At 36.5% G+C, this 23697-nt stretch overlaps 1 protein-coding gene across 1 annotated transcript; it reads left to right on the forward strand.

Annotated features, from left to right (window-relative positions):
* The first annotated feature begins 1178 nt into the window (after positions 1-1178).
* LOC117343498 (protein Abitram-like) lies at positions 1179-22876 on the forward strand. Its single transcript, XM_033905871.1, has 5 exons — positions 1179-1306; positions 3017-3062; positions 4391-4517; positions 13129-13275; positions 22577-22876. Exons 1-5 carry the CDS (start codon positions 1213-1215, stop codon positions 22691-22693), a joined length of 531 nt encoding a protein of 176 aa, XP_033761762.1. The 5' UTR covers positions 1179-1212; the 3' UTR covers positions 22694-22876.
* The last annotated feature ends 821 nt before the right edge of the window (positions 22877-23697 follow it).

Here is a 23697-nt window from a genome sequence, read left to right on the forward strand (position 1 = left end):
AAAAGAACAAAACAATACATAAAATAAGAGATGATATATATACGTCGCAAATTTTAACTGTAAATAGTTCATATGTAGCTTCGCGCTAGTTCCCTTTAGTTCAGTCCGTTAAGCTGCTGACCAGTAAAGACGGAGGTCGCGGGTTCGATCCCTGTGGAGGCACACTGTACTTGCCTTTCTGTAATAGTTGGCGCCGTTGACCACTCTAAGTGAAAGCTACCAGGTATAGGAAAATGAGAGGCTTCGTTGGGGATAAAATCTGGATTAGTGTGTGTTCTGGGGCGAACATGTTTGAAAAGTGGGGAATAGTGTAGCAGGTTTCAATTGTAAATAGTGTACAAAGTGATACGGTCGCCTTCTAGCGTCGGGTATTATATGGGGGATTTGCCTTTAGCTGACTTGGTAGAGCGGCGGACCAGTAAGCAGAGGGTCGCGGGTTTGATCGCCTGTGGAGGCACACTACAATCGCTTTCCTGTTAAAATATAGAGGATATTAAATGGTTAACATATATTTCACTCATATGACAGAATATCGATATAGTCTGTCATAGAGTGAAATATATGACTCTAATATTAGAGTCTCTGGTTATATTCAACGGAAAACCACTTAATTTTCCTTTTAATGAATTTTATATGCTTAAAAAAAATAGAAAAAAAAATTAAGTGTGAAAAAGTCCGGGAATCTATAACATAATTCATGACGTCATCTCATGCTAACGTACGTACGTTACTCCACGTCACTTGACGGCGCCATTTTGAAAGGACTGATCAACGCAATGCGTTTTTGCTATTAGGCCTACCGGGTATCGGAGAATCTGTGCTTGAAAAGCTAACGTCAAGTGAGTATTTTGTCAAAAGCTAGTCTACCATTTCATAATGATAGGCCTACAGCAAAATCATCCTATTTACTGCAGTACTGTTATCTATCTTCGCTACGAGCGTTTCAGTGGAAATATAAGTTATTAGTTTGATACATTTCTGTATTTCGCTGGCAAATATATATGATTGGCCTAGTTTGTAGCATATTTTTCAGACGTATGGTCATTTTTTTTAAACCACAGGTAAAACCCAACCTTCTACCCAAACTTCTACTTACTCTTCCGGACATTTTTCACCTCTTTTTTTTCTTATTATTTCTTTGAGTCTTTGTTAATATAATGCTTTGGAGTCACCTCGTCCACTACAAACGCAGTAGGGACCAAGCTTTTAAAGATGGCTGACATGGAGGGTAACGTGGAAAACGAAGAGAAACTAAAAGAACGTTTATCTGTAACAGATCGTTACTACACACGAAAGTACAAAATAGGTAATACAACGCGTTTCCTTAGATGTTAAACTGTCATTATTTCTGTATATTGTACTTACATTCGAACTGTAAACCTCTATAGTGTTGACTAGGTTATATGGAAAACCACCAACATGCATTATTATTGCATATAATACGCAAATTTAATCTTGCCTCTTACACGATTTGTTGACAGTTGATGCTACGATTTAATATCAAATTCTTATAATAAATGATAAGTGTGTCGTGATTTGCGACACCCACTTTTCTACAGCTGTTACAGGTCGAGTTTTAGACTAGAAACTACATCTTCTCGACCCGTGTCATAGACATGCATATGGGGTAAATTTACATTCATAAAACAGTAAACATTTCCTGAAATTGCAAATCATTGCAATTTATTATCATATTTCCACAAATCAGTGATATACTTTGTATCAAAACCAAGAAATGGCAGCCATAAGTATTAACACACATGATCACACTTTAATATCACAGGAATCTAGGAATTGACAGAAATATAAGAACAGCGTATATGTAGTACTTGTTTTTTACAATGAATAATATGATGTGTATTAAAAAAAACCGAACATATTTTTTTTTCAGAAGTTAAAAATAGTTCCATGTACAAACCCCCAAACAGGGTCGAGTTACATCATATGTTCAGACTTGTTTCTTACTTTTACGTTGGAATGAAGGAAGTAGGATAACATAATCAATAAGATGTATCAAAAACTGTGTCTATCTTTCAACTTACGGAGCGTCTTTTAACTTGGCTTCTTTGAGCAAGGAATTATCGCATGTGGAGACCTGTGTATTTTTACTGTCCCAGGGATTTTTTGATTTTTGTCCCCATATGTTCTTTCTTTCAAACAGTTATCATTCTCATTTATTATATTGGTGTCATACATGTTGATTGTTTGTATAAATTATTTACGTACAATATCATTACTTCTCAAGCGTCCAAATTTAGGTCTTGGATGATATATATAGAACAGAATTTATTTTGTAGCCTGTATTATAGGAGTTGCCTCCCATTGACTGTAGTCATTGATCATGACAGTGATCACTTTGAATTTCTTCAAAAAGTACTATAAAAATAAATAATTATAATCTATCAATAGTTAAATAATAGTTGGTATTACTGAAGACACTGTTAGATATTCTGTTTATTACATTTTTTATCAACGAAAAACCTACCCAGTATGCTAACTAGGCCTACAGCGATAATTTGTAAACAAAAAATGTAGTTCCCCCTGTCCAGGTGCTGAGATATATGTCGGGCTTTCTGATTGGTCAATTATTTTGGTATTTTCTCATCATTAATTTGATTGGTCAAATCAGCAAAAGTGATGTTTTTCACTAGTGATAAATATGATATTTTTCACTAGTGAAAAATATCACTTTTATAGAATGAATAATTTTTGATATTTCACTGGTAAAAATGTAATAATCAAACTTATTTGTTAACTTAGTTCCGACAAAACTGTTTTTGTTTTAGTTCACTTTATGCTTGTTTGGAAATTTCCATCCTTATATGTCATTGGTCAAGTTTTTAAGTTACAAAGGAAATTATATATAATTACATTTAGTTGATTTTACTATTGATCAGACTTTGTTTTGGAAGAAAACCAAACACAAAAAAAAAAAAAATTCTAATATATATATTTGTATGATTTATGTCACCTGACTATCCTGGTAATTTTTAAACTTATATCTATCCTTCAAAAGGTAAAACTGAAGACCAAGATGTATGCGTGCTGGCCCACTCTAATAGGTAGGTATGCTGTACATGTATATATGTGTTATAAATCAAACTTAACTGATAAACTTCAACCATGTTCACTGTTATCTTATACATGTACTTGCTGTTCATGAAAATTACAAATGGGATCATGCTGCATGTATATCAGTCTGTGATGAGTTATAACATAAGATTAAAAAAAAAAATGATCTCCATCATACTATAAATATATAAATATATTTATGTGCTTTCTGATCATGATGATTAGCCAAGGGAACTGACCATATCATTGGGAAAATATGTTTCTAAGGCATTTTTGTGATTCTGACCCTGAAATCATATACACATATTCATATGTACGTGAAATTTACACAGATTAACAAAATTTCCTGTAAGGTATGTTTAGTCTTTGAGATGATGAATCTTATAGAGACAGACCAAAATAGTTGTAATAATATTTTCATTGTGATGGGGATCTTGTTCCAAGTCTCATTGGTTATAGAGCTGCAGAGCTTTTTAGTTATTATTTGTTTGTAAATCTTTGATAATTTTTACCTACAAAACGTATTAAACTTTGGAAAATTCACATGCAAATCATTTTTTTTAAGGATGGCCTGTTAACCATTTGGACAGTTTGGCACATACTGATTTTGTCCCCAGACTCTATATATTGTTTTCAATCAACACATCAAACCTAGTTATCTCGTAAGTTAGTTAGATCATGAAAACACTTAGATATCCTAAGTATTCAAAGTAACCGCATATAATATTATATAGAATTTTAACTGTCCGAACTGAATTTTTAACTCGAGTTAAGCAGTCTTTGAGTTACTAGAGTTTGAGAAAACAATTTTTGGTTCTATAACCTCTGAGACAGCATGTTACATTCTAAACTATATATAAACCTGGTATGCTAGCTGCAATATACCTCTGCTATTGAGAACTTCTCTTTAGCTTGATTGGTCAAGAGTTATTAGTAAGCCAAAGGTCCTATCTGAGACAGAGATTTAATTTAATGAATCCGGAGTACTGTTTCATTGTCAACAAATTAGAGACTCAGGAATAATACTTAATGTTGCTTCCAATAGCATCGCTTTAACCTCTGAAAACTCGAGGACGAGTTCTTCCCTTGGTAATTCTGGTAAATACTAGTCACAGTATACCTCTTCGCTAGAGATAACTTATCTTTATCTGTTTATTTGAGCATAAGACAGCAATCCAGAGGTCCGGGGTTCAATCTCTAACAGAGGCAGAGATTTTATCATACGCTCTGTTATACATAGACTGTATACAGACACTCTGTTTCTAAAAAGAGGTGTTCTTTTTCAAATCATGGATTTTCTATTGTTGTTTCTTTGCAGAATATGTATAGTAACCCTGGCACCCAGTCACCCTGTTGTGGCAAAGAAAAAGAAAGTTACTGCTGTAAGCTTTGATGTCAGTGGAGCCAACAGACTGGACAACAAAGTGTCTGGCAAAGGCAAAAAGGTAAAGAAACACTTCAGAGGAGTTATACTCTATATCAGGCTATTTTATAATCTGTTATTTTTGTGCTTATTGCAGAAGGAATCAATTGCAAATTCAACAATGCAGTGAGAATTTAAAGATTTTGACAAAATTGTAAACGCAAGTGTTTTTGAAATTGATTTATAAAAAATAATGATAAGAAATACACATTTATCAATCATGTAAAAACACACTTGTTTTCTGTGAAAATGAATTTTATGAATAATCCAAATATTGATGTCTTGTTGTTGAAAGCATGAAAATATCGCTGTGAATTCAAAAGAAGTATACAGAATGTATGTGTACATTTGTAGGTGGAACAGAATTTAGGAAACTTGTGGATTTTGTAACTTGTGACAGTGTCACAAGGTTAGAAGGCGTAAAGAATTGATACATAGCCTATACAATATCATATTGTAGCAATGGTGACGCTTTTAAAAAAAAATATCAATGCTTGTAAAATTCCACCAAAAGGCTGTACACAAATAAGAAAAAAAGACGGATGGACCTACAGCTAGGCCTAGGGACAGATATAACCATACATTTATACATTATTGTCTTCTTGTGAGGTCTCTAAGTGATTGTGTTGTCATAAGCAAGGGATGGCTGGTATGAGGTCACTATGGCCTGATTGTGTTGTCAAAGGATGGCATAGTACGAGGTCATTATGGTCGGATTGTGTTGTCAAGGGATGGCATAGTACGAGGTAACTATGGTCTGATTGTGTTGTCAAGGGATGGTATAGTACTAGGTCATTATGGTCTGATTGTGTTGTCAAGGGATGGCATAGTACAAAGTCATTACAGTTTTATTGTGTTATCAAGGGATGGCATAGTACAAGGTCATTATGGTCTGATTGTGTTGTCAAGGGATGGCATAGTACAAGGTCATTATGGTCTGATTGTGTTGTCAAGGGATGGCATAGTACGAGGTCATTATGGTCTGATTGTGATGTCAAGAGTGGCATAGTATCCAAGCTGGAGGCAAGAGTATTGTTCCCTCTTGAGTGCCCTCAAAAGAAGGCAATATTTTTTTGTTTGTAAATCACACTTAGGTGACCTACATTCACTTCGTTAAAATATTCAAATGAGTGTGATGTAGTAATCTGCAATATGATTTTCATAAGGAATTATATATTTCCCTGTGTAAGTATAGCCCCATTACTTTTGTGATGTAATAGAGTGTTGATCAATGTCAGCTAGATCTAAATACCGGTACTGTCAGTGGAAGAGGAAGGGAAGTGTTTTAATCTATGCCTCTCACCCACTCTTTGTTTCTGGCACTCTACCGAATACCATGCTACTGGTGTTCTTTGATTTTGAGGTATTAAGAAGGGACAAGTTTCTTTCAGGAATTAAACAGCACACACACATTCAAATATGAATTTAGAAACAGTACTATCATAATACAGTATGGTGCAGGTACGATGGTCTAGTGGTAGGATATAGGGCTATGTGACTGAAGGGTCGCTAGTTCGAGTCCTGGCACAGGCACTGTGTTGTATCCTTGAACAAGATACTTACTCCTTTGTGTTCCAATCGAGTCAGCTGTAAATGAGTACATGGTAGGGCGGTGCAAGAAATATCCTGTTTGAGTTGTAAGTGCCAAAATGGCAGCTGCAGCTGTAGGCTCCCTAGGGAGTTGAGAAAGACATCGGCTGGTTGCTAAAGGCCCGATGACCACAGATAAGAATTTGTGAACGGCTTTCAGACTGCTATGTTGCTGTGACATAGCGGTTTATAAAACAAATTATTATTATCATTACAGTACAAGTATATACCTGACAGTGAAGGTAACACTGTACCATACAGTTTCTAGCTCCCCTACCAGCAAATGAGCTTATGCCATTGTGTGGCATCTGCCGTCCGTCATCCATCCGACCTAAATTCAAGGTCAAATGGGTTAATTAGGCTAAAATCTTAAATTACTTCTTCTCAATCTTCAAGAGACCCAGGGACTTGAGATTGAGTCTGTAGCATGCTGGGGTAAAAGGGCTACCAAAATTAAAATGAATGACTTTAACCTACATTCATGGTCACAGGAGTCAAATAGGCTAAAATCTTTAAACAACTTCTTCTCAATAACCAAGAGACAAAGCCATTTTGTATTGGGCCTGCAGTATACTGGGGTAAAGGACTACAAGTTTGTACAAATGAATGAGCTTGACCTACATTCAAGGTCACATGGTCAAATAGGCTGACATTTTTAAGTGACTTCTTCTCAATAACCAGGATGCCAAGGGAGTTTATATTGGGTCTACAGCATGCTGGGGTGAAGGGCTACCAAATTCGTTCAATGACTTTAATTAACATTCAGTCAATGACCTTGATTGATATGCAAGGTCACAGAGGTCAAATAGGCTGAAATCTTCCAAATACTTCTCAATTACCAAGTGACACAGGGAATTGATATTGGGTCTGCAGTATGCAGGGGTGCAGGACTACTAATTTGTTCAAACGAATCACCTTGACATGCATTCAAGATCCAAAGTGACAAATAGGACTTGATATTAGGCAAATGGTATTGTGGAATGGAGTACTAGAAAATGTTGGCATGAATAAACCTAACCTACTCTGTTATTTGAATAAAGTGGTAATCAGCTCAAAGTTTCTGTAGAATCAGTTGAGTGATACAAGCTCATTGGACCTCTTGTTTTGTCATTCTAGGACATGTCAGTGATATACTAGGAACGAAAGCACAGAACTGAAATAAAAAGATGAACATATTATTTCGCTTATAAGCAAAATGTTTGAATAGTAGATGCATTAACATCCAGATGAAATCTGCAATGAGCCTAGTACATGTATATGTAGATTGCTAAAACAAAGCATTTAAGGTATAATAAAGCCATTGATTTAATGTCATATCTTTTTATTACATCAAGGCTGCATGTGTTTCACCGATTCTGAATCCAATAAGGGGTACTGAGACGAATATTTAAGAAATACGACAAGCCTTTGTGCTAACAAGTTTGGTATCATGGTATAGAGACATTAGTCGCGTGTCAGTTGCTTTTTGATTCGACGGTTTAACCACAGGGCAGGCATTGTTGTTACATTAGGTGATGCTGTTAATCAAGTCGAAACATATTCCTCTGAAGTTCCTTTAGAAGTAATGGCCGTTTGGCATGATATTTCAAAGGGATTTTTATGGAAATTTATGTATAGTGGCCATCAGTGTCATCCCATGGGTGGTTTTTGATAAGCTCATACATAACATTATGCAATATTGCACAATCTTTGTACGAATTACACACATTTGGTAAATGATGGACTATTTTTTCCCAGTTAGAATTTCTATCAGAGACATCACTTCCATAAATTTGTTCAGTACAAACTATTTAACATTCATAGTATAATTATCGATAGTTTAGAGGTCACTATTCTTTCTTTTTGGTATCACATTTGGATTGTAGAGAAAGAAAATCACAGATCATTTTCAGTAATAGAGTGCTTATTCAGTGAAAATTAGAATAAGAAGAATATCAACTTCACAGTACTCTAAAATCTAAAAATAAGTTCTCTTAGTTGATACGCCATGTAGTTTTCCATGCCAGGTGGTTTGCCATGCCCTGTGGTTTGACACGCCAGGTTGTTTGACACACCAGTTTGTTTGACACACCAGGTTGTTTGACACACAAGGTTGTTTGACACACCAGGTTGTTTGACACGCCAGGTTGTTTGACATGCCTGGTGGTTTGACATGTCAGGTGGTTCGACATGTCAGGTGGTTTGACATGCCATGTGGTTTGACATGCCAGGTGGTTTGCCATGCCCTGAGGTTTGACACGCCAGGTTGTTTGACACACCAGGTTGTTTGACATGCCAGGTTGTTTGATACGCCAGGTTGTTTGACACACCAGGTTGTTTGACATTCCAGGTTGTTTGACATGCCAGGTTGTTTGACATGCCACGTGGTTTGACATGCCAGGTGGTTTGACATGTCAGGTGGTTCGACATGTCAAGTGGTTTCACATGCCAGGTGGTTCGACATGTCAGGTGGTTTGACATGTCAGGTGGTTTGCCATGCCCTGATGTTTGACACGCCAGGTAGTTCGACATGTCAGGTGGTTTGACATGTCACATGGTTTGACATGCCAGGTGGTTTGACATGTCACATGGTTTGACGTGCCAGGTGGTTTGACATGTCTGGTGGTTTGACATACCAGGTGGTTTGACATGCCATGTGGTTTGACATGCCATGTAGTTCGACATGTCAGGTGGTTTGACATGTCACATGGTTTGACATGCCAGGTTGTTTGACATGTCACATGGTTTGACGTGCCAGGTGGTTTGACATGTCTGGTGGTTTGTCATGCCAGGTAGCTTGACATGTCAGGTGGTTCGACATGTCAGGTGGTTTGACATGCCAGGTGGTTTGACATGCCAGGTGGTTTGACATGCCCGGTGGTTTGACAAGCCAGGTTGTTTGACATGTCAGTTTCTAGACCTCGTCAGTGATGTTAGGGGACATGATACAGCCGTTTCGTCATTTTACCACTTGTCAGTGGGGTTAGGGACATTATACAGCTGTTTCGTCATTTCACGACTTGTCAGCGATGTTACGGACATGCTATAGCTGTTTCGTCCTTCTAGGACATGTCAGTGATGTTAGGGACATTATACAGCTGTTTCATCCTTCTAGGACTTGTCAGTGATGTCTGGGACTTGATACAGTGTACAGCTGGTTCGTCCTTCTAGACCTCGTCAATGATGTTAGGGACATGATAAGCTGTTTCGTCCTTCTAGGACTTGTCAGTGATGTTAGGGACAAGTTAAAGCCGTTTCGTTCTTCTAAGACCTGTCAGTGATGTTTTGGACTTGATACAACTGTTCCGTGCTTCTAGATCTCGTCAGTGATGTTAGGGACATGATACTGCTGTTTCGTCCTTCTATGCCTCGTCAGTGATGTTAGGTACATGTTACAGTCGTTTCGTCCTTATAGGACTCGTCAGTGATGTAAAGGATAAGATACAGCTGTTTCGTCATTTTAGGACTTGTCAGTGATGTTAGGGCCATGATACAATTGTTTCGTCAATTTAGGACTTGTCAATGATGTCTGGGACATAATACAGCTGTTTCGTCCTTCTAGGCCTCGTCAGTGATGTTAGGGCCATGATACAATTGTTTCGTCATTTTAGGACTTGTCAGTGATGTTTGGAACATAAAACAGCTGGTTCATCCTTCTAGAACTTGTCAGTAATGTTAAGGACACGTTACAGTCGTTTCGGCCTGATAGGACCTGTCAGTGATATAAAGGATAGGATACAGCTGGTTCGTCATTTTACGCATTGTAAGTGATGTTAGGGATATGATACTGCTGTTTTGTCCTTCTAGGACTTGTCAGTGATGTTAGGACCATGATGCAGCTGTTTCATCCTTCTAGGACTTGTCAGTGATGTTTGGGACATGTTATGAGTCGTTTCGTCCTTCTAGGCCTCGTCAGTGGTGTTAGAAATATGATACAGCTGTTTAGTCCTTCTAGGACTTGTAAGTGATATTTGGGACATGATACAGCTGTTTTGTCATTTTAGGACTTGTCAGTGATGTTTGGGACATTAAAACAGCTGTTTCATCCTTCTAAGACTTGTCAGTGATGTTTTTGACATGTTACAGACGTCGTTTCGTCCTTCTAGGCCTCGTCAGTGATGTCAGGGACATGATACAGCTGTTTAGTCCTTTTAGGACTTGTTAGTGATGTTTGGGACATGATACAGCTGTTTCGTCATTTTACGATTTGTCCGTGATGCAAGGGACGTGATACTGCTGTTGCGTCCTTCTAGGCCTCCTCAGTGATGTTAGGGTCATAACACAATTGTTTCGTCATTTTACGACTTGTCAGTGACTTAAGGGACATGATACTGCTGTTTTGTCATTTTACGACTTGTCAGTGATGTTTGGGACATGATACAGCTGTTTTGTCATTTTACGACTTGTCAGTGATGTTTGGGACATGATACAGCTGTTTTGTCATTTTACGACTTGTCCGTGATGTTTGGGACATGCTACAGCTGTTTCGTCATTTTACGACTTGTCCGTGATGCAAGGGACGTGGTACTGCTGTTTCGTCCTTCTAGGCCTTGTCAGTGATGTAAGGGACATAGCACAATTGTTCCGCCATTTTAGGACTCGTCAGTGATGTTTGGGACATAATACAGCCGTTTCGTCATTTTACAACTTGTCAGTGATGTTTGGGACATGCTATAGCTGTTTCGTCATTTGACGACTTGTTAATGATGATAATTAGGGCCATGATACAGCTGTTTCCACCTTCTTGGCCTCGTGAGTGATGTTAGGGACATGCTACTGCTGCTTCGTCTTTCTAGGTCTCGTCGTCATAATCTGTCTCGAGTTCAAACCAAATTTCATGTTCTATTCGTCAGTATAGCCGTTCAAAACAACGTACTATCCCCTAATTGAAAGAAAAGTATTATGTTATCGCATTGGATATTCAAATTAAAGGATAAATGGGTTAACCCCAATAGATAAATGATTTTCTAGTGGACATTGAAACAATCTGATGTACCTACTCACAACACAGATACACAGTCGATTCTTCCGTAAATACAACTTCAATGTAACAAAAAACTGTATATATAGACCCTAGGTCTCAGTTCCCGAGGTAACAATTCGTACCTCTATATGAAACCTCTGTAGTAGGACACCTATCAATATTACCTGTCGCTTTCCCTGGAGTGGCCGTTATTGCCAGTTTTTAATAGTTTTCTTTCTATCATGTCTTTTCTTTCCTTTTGGTGGTTTCTCCTGAGGTACATGTACATGTTTCCATATGACCTTAGAAGGAGCAACGGCGTTAACTCAGAAAATTTCAGAGTGACTCTATTTCGACAAATCAATGCCACTAGTACCAATAGACTAATTGTCACATATTTTCAAATTGATTATGTTCAGAATAGGCATATCTACTTCACAAGATCGTCTAGACTTACTGTAATTTGCCACTTGACTATTATATATATGTACGCATATCAATTTCAAAGATATCGCTATAGACCGTCGCATAGTAACTTACATTTTGATTGTAAGCAGAATTGATTAGTCAACCAATTCTATAGTGCTAGTTAACTAATTATTATTAGATACACATATCAACATCGCCAGTGCCCCTATTACAACTGTTGCAGATATATCTGTTCCTCTGGGCTAACTGTAATTAGCTAGTGAACTAATTATTATTAGATACACAGATCAACATCGCCAGTGCCCTTATTTACAACTGTCAGAGATATATATATTCCTGTGGACTTACTGTAATTAGCTAGTGAAGTAATTATCATTACAGATCAACATCACCAGTGAATTAAGCAGCATCATGAAGACATATCAGTATCACCTTCAAAAGTGGCGCCGTAAATCTGTCGCGTATATTCATTGTTTGATTATAGACAGAGTAGACATATCAGTTTCACTTCTTTCTCTGGACTTACTTTTATATAGAAGGATCAACTAGTATACCTAGACTTTTTGTCTTGTTAGTTATTATTACCACTTAACCTTATAACAAAATCAGTTATATCTTCAGCCATTGGTTAATGCGATTGATTAATGTCACGCCCATGTGCGTCATAGGTCAAACTAATTAAGGTCAGTGCATTATGGACACTTTGTAACTGAGATGTTAACCAATTATAGACAGTTACGGAAAAACGTCTACATTATACTGTTATCCTGCAATCAAAGACTGCCGTAGTATTATATAAAGACAAAACTAATGTGCTGTGAATTTCTACTTGATATACGCGGCTATTCCTTGTTTTCATTAACACTGGGCTTGCTTCGACCATGTGATAATCGAAGGAAATGAAAACAATTCCTGTTTTATCCAGAAGGCCAATTTGTTGATAAGACAGACCATATTTTTCAATTGATCCCAATATGACCCAGGTGTACAGTGTTTCAGAGTCCAAATATCAACGATATCCTCTTCTTCATCTCTGTCTATTTTTGAGAGCTTATTGTGGACATGGCATTGTAGTAATTATATCACGGCTTTCCTCCTTGAAGGACTATTTCTGTGCAAGACACCCTATTTCGCAGCATATTGTCAATGGTGTATACGATTTTGAGTTTTGTTCAACATGAAAGAATCACTGGAGACTATTGCAAAAGTTTGTTTTATATCCCTATTTTTATCCTCCGCGAAACGTATTTATAGGGGGTAAGGGCTATGAAATTGGGTTCCGTCCTTGCGTCAGGCCTTACGTCCTTGAATGATTCCAAAACTGTCAAGGATATGAAACATTTTACATGCATTGCTCGAGTAGTCGTGTCGAGTAGTTTTCATCATTTTCCTTAACATTCCTTTAACCATGGAAACAAATTGTTAGAAATCTAAATATTACCGTTTTTAAAGCATAAGTCCATAACTGTTAAAGATAGCTTCACAGTACCTGGTACACGCACTGCTTTTTTGCCGTTTTATCTCTGCAAAAATAAGCGAAAGAATGAACCCCTTGAAAGTATCAATATAAACATAATTCAAACAACTCGAAAAATGCACAACTAACTACGAAAACGATTATAAACACTATGAATGTACATATATATATCTACGGATGTTTCTTTTCATTCAGGGAGCGCAGTGGCTAAAATCCGCCTCGGAACTGTGTAAAATCGAATGTGAAGACGGCGAAAACTACGTTTTTCCTGCTGGTCTACCAGCGCAGCTAATTGAGATCAACGAAAATCTAGTGCATTGTCCTAGTTTGTTGACGGAAAAGGTAAGCTACGGGATGGTATATACTGTTGTAGACATACCTATTTTAGCGTATGCAATTGAAGCGCAAAACCGATTTAAAACACGTTAGCGCAATGTTTAGTTAGCGTACCCAAAATTATTGTATAATTAGCTCAATTAATAATTAGTGGAATTCTTTCAGCGTGAAAATCGCTAAATAAGATTACTGCTACACTAGTTATACTAGTTTACAGTAGTTATATTGCTACACAAGTTATACTATTTTATAATCAATTAAGTTTAGCGTAATGATGCTTTTCTCATTCTTCAATTTACTATAGAAGTAGCCAATTTATATTCTAGCACAATCATTCCATTGTGAAATGTTTGGAAAACACACTGAAACATGTACATTTACAGTACTTTAATGAATTGGACTTTCATAACCGGGGAAAAATGGACTCGTGTGGCTTATATAGGTCAATATAACATTTGAATTTCATAAGTGAATGTTTTCGTTTATAATTGGATACAAACTATGCACATTCAACTTGTACACATAAACTACCTCACGTGATTTCTGAACATAAAATAATCGGCTCGATGCTGTCCATAATTGATACATAAAATGTTTTAAAGTACAATAGAATAGCAACAATGCCCTTCCTTCCTTCCTTCCTTCGTATAACATGTTACATGAATTCACTACCTACGTCATCGCGGATCGAATTATACGCAAATTTGAGGCCAAATTAGGTTCCATTTCATGGGATACAAGTCCCCAGCGAACTGAACTGAAAGAAATGTAAGAATATGTTGATCGGATAGTCTGGTTTGTTTTGGAATGTTTATGACAATTTTTTTTTTCTGTGCGATATCAAATCTAAAATAGTAATACTCCCTACCCCTTTCATTTGTGACGTGACAGCGAAGCATTGGCACCTGTATCCAATCACAAATACGGTATAACATGGACATTCGTTGTGTATAATATATTTCGCTGTTAGGCTGGGCACGAACGTTTGTACCCACGAAATAACCAAGAAAGAAATTACACTCGAGTCTTTTATATTATACAGTAGCAAACAACCATTCTGTGATTATTTTTGATTATTTTGTTTGTTTGTTATTAATCATCTAAAGGAACGATAATAGAGTGCCTTGTATTGGTATATGAGGATCATTTATTTCTAGGATATGTGGGTGTTGTGATATTTATTTTAAATCTTAGTCAAATGAATTATTTAGCGCCCCGCCCCTGAGCCCCTGTTGGAGGGTCAGATTGAGATTGTGTTATAAAATTTACAGTTTTGAATAAACATCTTTAGAACTTTTATGTGAAAAATATTATTTTATAACAACATTCAGCCCCATGCCAAAGAGTCACGAGGCGGGGACCAAACCATTCATATTAGTGCATCTTTGGTCATGGAAGATGGCCGATAAAGATTAAAATTCGACCTCTCTTAAAAAATGCCATGTCAAAGAGGTGATAAACCCAGCTGATTTAAAAAAAAAATCTAATCAAACGTGGGAAAACGGACTGATTTATTCTGCTCCCATCTCCTGATGGATGTGATTCCAAACCAATTATTGTCAGAGCTCGGTAGCTTCGTCAGATATGCGCGTGCTTTGATTAAGAATGACCGTAATGCATGTTAACGTTCAGCTTGTAGAAAAAATGTCTTTAGTGGTGTCAGGAAAATTGGGGTTAGAGTGATTCCCCAGTTACCGAACAGTGGCGTTAATGGATTCTGATATAGAAATAGAATATGTGAATTCAGAGAATGATCGTACTCCATGTTCATTTCGTAAAAAACCCGCCCATTTCTTTACGAGTGTCTAAAATAAATAAACAAATAAAACATATTTTCACTTCTAGTGTTAAATGTCAATAGCTATATGAATGCGAGCTATCACTAAAGCTTTGCTGATAATTTACTCATTGACACTAAGTCCTTTCACACCCCGTATCAGCTGTCGGAATTGACATTGATGAAGACTAAACGTGAAGCCTGGCGAGTTTAACGCCGTTCTCTCGCTTCCTCGACATTAGCAGTGTTTACTGTTGACTTTGGCGATGCTCTTTCTGCATTCCATGGATTTCCCACATTCGTGCCGTGTCACCGCGCATCTTGTTTTCTTGTTACGCAAAACCATAAATGCTGTAGTTGGTTTATGCCGTATGTATACGAACGCGTTTGAAGTATGAACTTGACGTTGAGAAAAAAATACATGAAAGAATCACCAAACAGACCTCGTTTATGATAAAAGAACATTTTAAATACATCAATCTGAATTAATTTAGGTGATGTAAGCATCTTAAGACCTATATGTAATCCCGTGTTTAAGCTAATGTGAATCTACTATTGCTTTAAGTTTTTTTTCATATTGCTCTGAAGTTATTATGTAATAAAATATGTATTTCAAAATTGGCTTAACAGGTCAGAAGAGATCCGATATCAAATAACCTCAGCGTAACTAAACGTACTTGTAATTTTAGCTAACTGTGCAAAATGGGAACCATCATCAAAGTAACGATTACTATACTTCTCAAGATCCCCCCATTCAAACAGGTAGCACTTCATTATCTATTTGGCTGGTGGTTTGTGTAGCGACTGAAACTGTTATATACATTACCCAAGTCCTGTCGACAGGTGAACGATGTTAAACAAACAATTACAAAGAAATATCATCAGAACGCGTGGGTTGACAGGGTGCTATCATATTCACAATGTTACGGATGTATAAGGGAACAAAATCTAAAAATATATATCAGGAAAGGATCCTAACATATCATAGTTAGATAACTGGAAATCCCGGCGGTAGGTTTTAGAATTTGTGATATAGTAATATTTTGGCATAACATCGCCGTCGTGCGTCTTTCATAGTTCATAGTTAGAACAGATGACATTTTCGACTTTATCTTAAAGAAAAACCAGAACCGATTTTAGTAATATTTTGCACCAGAATAGTGAATTATTTTTTAACTAAATCTGAGTTGCCGGTTAGGGAAAGACTTCAGTTACTTTTTTTTTGTTCAAAATCATACACTATGAATCTCCATAAGATGAAAAAGTCGGACCAGAAATTCAGTTAGATGTTAAATTTAAATTTATAATCATCAATGATGTTTCCCTGCAACAGTGGGATAGTTCCTAAATCACGACTGATAATCCCATTGTCTCTTACGTAAACAAATGACTATGTGTTATTTACCTTTATGCTGGCGAACAGTGTACTGTTTCAAATGTTATCACCCATGTTCCCTATTTTCCCCGTTATATTGTGTTGCTACTTGATATCTTTGCTAAGTTCAGAAGAATGCTATAACTACTTCTAAATTCACATTAGCTTTGAATGTCTTGACCCAGTCGTCGACGGTGTTCTTTATTCATGCATCTGATACCACTGGCCATCAACTGACAAATATATATTGTAAATGTTGGTTGTATTTGTATTAAGTCTATTTTCTTTGGAGACAATATATTAATGTATTAACTAGGAAAGTTAAAACCCGTTCTGACTAGCTATGATAGACAGCGTTCGAGTTATAAACATGGTGTACTGTAAATGTACAGACTTCAGCGGTAGCATTATTATTATTAATATATAATAAGACAAAATATTTAGCAAATCATAATGATAATAGTAAGAAAAAACTGTCCTCATGGATGCAAGAGGACACCCCTTCGCCATTCGCTTATCTTAATTACTGAATTCAGACACAACAACACACATACCTCACTTACAGAAACAATTATGAGTTAATTAACACATATATTATTTAACTTCAAGTATAACGTATCAATAATCATATTCACATAATATCAATTTAAGACTTTTCATGCGTGACGCTTTGCGATAAATCATGATTGTGCTAATTACACTTATTTCTATGGTATATAATATTGGTACGCGAATTCATCAATGCGCTAAGTTGTTAAAATTTTGGTAATGCGTTAAAATTTAAGTTCGCCAGAAAAGTCCGTATACAGTACAGTATATAACTATTAAAATTTACATGCATAACTCCATAAAACCATACAACACGTGCAACCTTTCGATCGTTTAACCCGGTGTTTATTAATTGAAGTACATAACTTAACAAGAAAGGAATCACGTAACAGCCCCATTATAACAAGTGTAGGAATCCGATACATCACGTTTAGTAGATAGCTTAGTTAATGAGATAATAAGGTCAATAACCGTTCTATTAAAGTGCTCGTGGTCTAAATGTACTATTCAGCGGTTGCGAAGAAGTCTGCCAGCTTATATTCGTTATGGAGGGAGGAGAGAGCGAGAGAAGTTTGATTGGGTGTGTCGCTATCATTAAGATTGGTAGTCATATGCTATCACAATTATAATGTCCGTTTTAGATTTCTAGCTGCTATTGTAGGTGTCAGTCAAATTTAAACTTGTGAAGCACTGGGTTAGTTAATGATACATGCAATTCACACAACTTATTTGATGTCATTGTACGGTTTATTATGCCATACATCCGCAACAAATGTAAATACTTTATTTTGGCACGGAAATCTTTTTTTTTTTAATTTTTTTTTTATAATTCAATTAGTTACTGGTATATGGCATTTACACAAACTTCTCGAATATCATTGTATAGTTTGTGATATCATACATTCTTAACAAATGTTCATGATATTTTTGGCACGAAAATCGTATATTTCATAAATTTGGTCTTGATTGAGGAATTTTATACAGTGAGCAAACTCTCAGCTATTTTCTGATAAATATCTCCATGACCTACTCTTCGGCAAAATGCTTTTGTCCTCTAAGCATTACCTAGCAGAAAAGCTGTTTCCTTAATCCTAAAAATAAATTTGTAAGAAATCAATATTGCATCTGAAATGAATTCAAAACGGAAGCAATGCATCCTTTCTAACTACTGAAAACAACGTTTATATAATATTGAAATTTAATGACGAGATTATCACACTCTCTATATGATGTCATTTATGTAGGAATCAAAATTGTGTTATTATTGGTCTATGTGACCTCTTTGCGTTTGACGCACATGTTATATGTATTAATAGTACTACTGCACTCTCTCGTTCAGAACAGCTAATTCTGTTGCCATGCAAACGTTCTGTGATTTTGAAATGATGCGTTGTCTTGCCGGGATTTCTAATTTGAAGTCGTTAAATTCCACTGTGTGCTAACAAATGTCATCATGCCGTGATCCACTTAAGGTTCACCGTTCGTTATTTAGATTTGAGTCGACGAGAGATTCATCACATCTAATCGCTTTCAAAGATAACGTAATTACTGGCTTTTATAAATGCCTTTGACGAGAACCATTTGTAACGATGCTGTGCGAAGGAAATGCGTATTTTCTCATTGATGTTGATGCCTGTTGTATGTTCGGAGTTAAAGGTATTTTCCTATCAAATTTATGGAGTGCGAATTGAAGTTACACACACCTGTAAGAGGTTAAGGAGATACCCTCCGACACATGCGAAATAGTGGCCAAGAAAAGCACGCAAATGATAGAGCTGCGAATGTATCGTGTCATGCTGTTTCGGAATGAAGATTAGAAGGTGAAGAGGTTATCGATGTCATAGGGCTGTCTAACGCGTGCTTCTGTGTATTGCGTTCGACGAAGATCTACATGTTCCACTGTAGAATCAGCTGTTTGGTAAATAGCCGTCTATAAATAAAATAATGATTACTGCAATTAGCAGGTTTGATACCATCTGTAAGCTGCCTAGAACTCGTGTCGAGATAAGTAGAAAGATAACACGATAGTTCATCGTGTCGAATTGAAAATCGATTATTATTCGTCTTATCTATAACAGACAGACAAGGACTTTTGATACCATGGAATTTTTGCATATATATATATATATGCCGCTGGTTTTCAAGATATGGAATGCTTAGCATCCAGGGAAAGCAAATAAACTAAGTAACTCACTTAGCTTTTTGTTAATTATAATTATAAGTTTGATAAATATGTTCATAGATTTAATTAAGTAGATAATGATAAATATGTTCATAGATTTAATTAAGTAGATAAGAAGGTCTCCCAAATCAGTTTTATAGGCTATAATTATTGGCATAGTGAGACAATTTATACCATAACATCCGCGCAAAAGCAACATATATAGTTATATATATCGCGGCGACAGCAAATCAGAGGGAAAGACAACAGGCACATGGTGGTTGAGCGGGGCAATGGGTTGTGACGTGCTACCGTTTTCCGCACCATTAGATACAAGGTGCTTGGTATAATCATGTCAAGTCCTGGTGGAATGTCTGTTATTCTTCACCGAGCTGAAGCGCTAGATTATCTTGAGACGCTATATGCAGTCCTTAAAAGTGTTCTATTAAAATCGATCTTTTCACTTAATGTGTAAAATCTTTTAAACGACACGAATTCGATCAGGTTTTATATAGACACTAATATATTTGTTTCTCTGCAGATTAGAAAAAAAAGTAAGTAAATAAACAAATATATGTAGATAAATCAATGATATGGAATAAAAAGCACTAACAATGACATGTTTGTCTCGGATATTCTGAAACTGTGAAACACACTTTTAATATACTTTTTTACTTTTGAGCTTCGGAAATAACAAAACTCAAAACTCATTGACAATAACAACCTTTGCCGAATACGAAATCTTACAGAACCTGTTCAAAATATGTATCTTTGGGTATCTTTAGGTAAGTATTTATTTGCATATATACCTTTCTTAAACCTCTATTTATTGTTATATTTTCATGTTTATTGATGGATCCGTAGCATACCGGGGATCCTAATTTGTACTGAATTAGATATATCAAGGCGATGTAGGTCAGGCATGTGGCGATTATACACGGAAGTGGTGTTAGTTTAAATGAAATTATTTGATTATTACTGGCCTTGGTTTCGGGGTTGTGATAACCTTCTGGCAGACGTTTGGTTGTGAAGATTTCCAACTGGCACGGATGTAGGACAACATGTTCGCCTCATGTACTTTATCATATGGACACTCTGTTAGAGCGAAATCTTGTAAATGCTGTCACCCGATAACCAGGAAACATATTAGGAGCATATAATTCATTAACGGGAGATTTCCTGAATGTCTAAACAACGAAATATTTTGAGGAAATCCGTTACTGTATAGTTGATATTATTCGCGGTGGTTTTAATTTCTCTGTATTCGCGGTTATAAAATATAACGCGAAAATAAATACTTAACGAATATTCATATACACAAACAAATGTACAGAAGTGTTTACTGCAGAATTTTAGAAACTAGGTCCGACTCCGAAATATTAACCATAGAAATGGATAGTATTTCGGAATTTACAATTTACAGACGACATTTAATTGTACAGCAAATAATTGATTATAATATAGCTACATGTTTATATTTCGAAGAACACGTGAACACCTAACGATTAATTTTCGCCAAGTGTGTGTTTCAAATGTACATAAAACTCGAGCTATTTAACCCGTGTCGAAATTAAGGTACATAAAAAAGATGCACTGCCGAATTTATATTACATTGTACATAATCTTATTATAATACACGCATCCTACATACGCCGATGATATAAAGCATCAACTCCTCAAGAGATGATAGCAGTGGTGATCGTACATACCCATTTGACTTCATTTGCCTTTAAAATCATTTTTAGGTCACCTGAAACAAAGTCTCAAGTGACCTATTATGATCGCCTTTTGTCCGTCGTCGCGCGTCGTCCGTCGTGCGACGTGCGTCGTGCGTGCGTAAACAATTTAAATTTTCGACTTCTTCTCCAAAACCCCTAAACCAAATTCAATGGCAGGAAACTTGTATGGCTAAAGGTCAACCAAAATTGTAAATTTTGAAAAACACATTTTAAACTTCTTCTCAAGTTCCACCAGTGCTATTGAACTGAAACTTGCCTGAAATGATCCTGAGATGATCCCGACCAAGTGTTGTTATTTTTCGGGTGGGTCTGAAATCCAAGATGGCCGCCATAGCCGCCATTTTGAAAAACACATTTTAAACTTCTTCTCAAGTTCCAATAGTGCTGTTTGGCTGAAACTTGCCAGAAATGATCCTGAGATGATCCCCACCAAGTGTTGTTATTTTTCGGGCTGATTCAAAATCCAAGATGGCCGCCATCTTGAAAAACACATTTTAAACTTCTTCTCAAGTGACACCAGTGCTATTGAGCTGAAACTTGCCTGAAATGATCCTGAGATGATCCCGACCAAGTGGTGTTATTTTTCGGGTCTGTCCGAAATCCAAGATGGCCGCCATAACCACCATCTTGAAAAACAGATTTTAAACTTTTTCTCAAGTTTCACCTGTGCTGTTGGGCTGAAACTTGCCTGAAATGTTCCTGAGATGATCCCGGCCAAGTGTTGTTATTTCTTAGATTGGTCTGAAATCCAAGATGGCCGCCATATCCGCCATCTTGAAAAACACATTTTAAACTTCTTCTCCAGTTCCATTTGTGCCATTGAGCTGGAAATTGGTGAGGATGTTCAGGATGGAGGGCCAATAAAGTGTTGTTATTTTTTCGGCCTCGTGAAAACTTTGACATGGCAGCAATGGCGGCCATTTTGTAACATGATTGCGCAATCATGGTTTTTCTGAACAACACCTATTTCAAACTTCTTCTCAAATTCCACCGATGGAATTCAGCTCTAAATTATCCTTAGATGGTCCAGACCAAGTGTTGTTATTTATTGGGTCGGTCAGAAATCCAAGATGGCCACCATGGCCAACAGTGCCACTATATACTTGCTACAGTGAATACATACTACAATAATATAAGGGTTTTAATTTAGAGTCAGATGACCGTTAAGGCCCCTGGGCCTCTTGTTTTATTTCTATTAGAATTCATTCTAATTTGGTTAACGTTATCAGCATGAGATGACAGTTTGATGACATGCACACGTTGGCCCTGACTGACCCCCAGGGGCTGATGGGATGGGATGCCCCTGGGGAGGGGGTAAATTTTACGATAGTTTAGATTGGGAAATCACATTTTTGACTATAATTTGTTTGATTTCTATTGGAATTAATTCTAACTTTGTTAATATTACCAGCATTGGATGACAGCTTAATGGTATACACATGTTGGCCCTGACTGACCCCTAGGGGCTAATGGGCGGGGCCAAAAGGGTCAATTAAATTAACTGAAATATTCCAAATCTCAGGTGACCGTTAAGGCCCATGGGCCTCTTGTTTATTGTATTCATCTAGACTATTGAATTTTCAATATCCGTTTTCTTTTTTAAATACTACTTTTACAAAAAGGGTAAACGGATGTTAACATTAATTTACTTAAATCTTAATTATATAAGTAAAAAAATGAATTACTTTTCCTTATTTTACTTTCAGCCCCATACTGAAGGCTACGTTGCCATCGTGCTACCAAAACTGAAGGAATATGAATACGTGATGAACCGCTTGTCGACAGAGGAGGCCTACAAGCAAGCTCGTCCAGATATCACATAGAATTTTCCTGCTGAGTAGGCTATTTCACCGGCGTTCAGTGTATGACGGAGGTGGATATTCATATTTGATGTATTACTAACAATTCGATATTTACCAAGCAGCAATCAGAATTGTTCTCATTTGCATTGTTTGTTGAATTCATTTCTCATGTCGTTTGTGTCATATTAAAGTAGTTGAGGGACATAACATGTTTTTTTTTTTTTATATTGGTGTATGGTCAACATAAATCTTTCTTTAATGAAATTTAATCCAGATGTGGTGAAAGTGCATATTTTTGCACACTCAATTATGTGCGCGTTATGTAAGTTTAGTGGAATGTTTAATTGTTGAATTGGCTCACTCATATCAAATAATGTGTTGACCTTAGCGCAGTAATAATTAAGCGCAATTATTTAGCGCAAAAAAAACGCTGAGATAAGAATAATGCTGAAATATCTACAGCTATTGTGTTATACCTGTTCACATACCCATGGGATATATGATATATTTTACTCATATTTACGATGAGCTTCTTTGATGCATTTTTGAAGATGATCAGATCTTTCTATCACAACAGCTTTTCTTTTGATTGATTAGCAAACAATAAACCACATTTGGATCACAAGCCAATCAACAGGCCTGCTTTTGATCTGCGTCAAACTTGCAGTTTAGCTTTTCATTACAAGCCAATCAACAATTCCCATTTTTATCAAATTCTTCTTTTTTGCTAAATACCGCTTTGGTAGAAATACTATAGGATGCATTTCAACAGATAGAATAAAAACGCAGCATAACACATTGAGAGTGATGGATACCATGTACATAATGGTGATATTAAATATTAAACGTAAGTGAATGTAAATGCAGAATATAGCAATCTAAACTATTGCTTGCATTACAATTATTATTATTTTAAGACTAGTATGCTCCTTTCTCATTTCTGTTTATGTTGTTGTAAGGAACGTTACTGCTCTACCCCCTGAATGACTCCGCCTATTGATAATTTTCGTCATACCGACTGTACT

Source organism: Pecten maximus, chromosome 15 (genome assembly GCF_902652985.1).
Source record: "Pecten maximus chromosome 15, xPecMax1.1, whole genome shotgun sequence".
Lineage (NCBI taxonomy): Eukaryota > Metazoa > Mollusca > Bivalvia > Pectinida > Pectinidae > Pecten > Pecten maximus.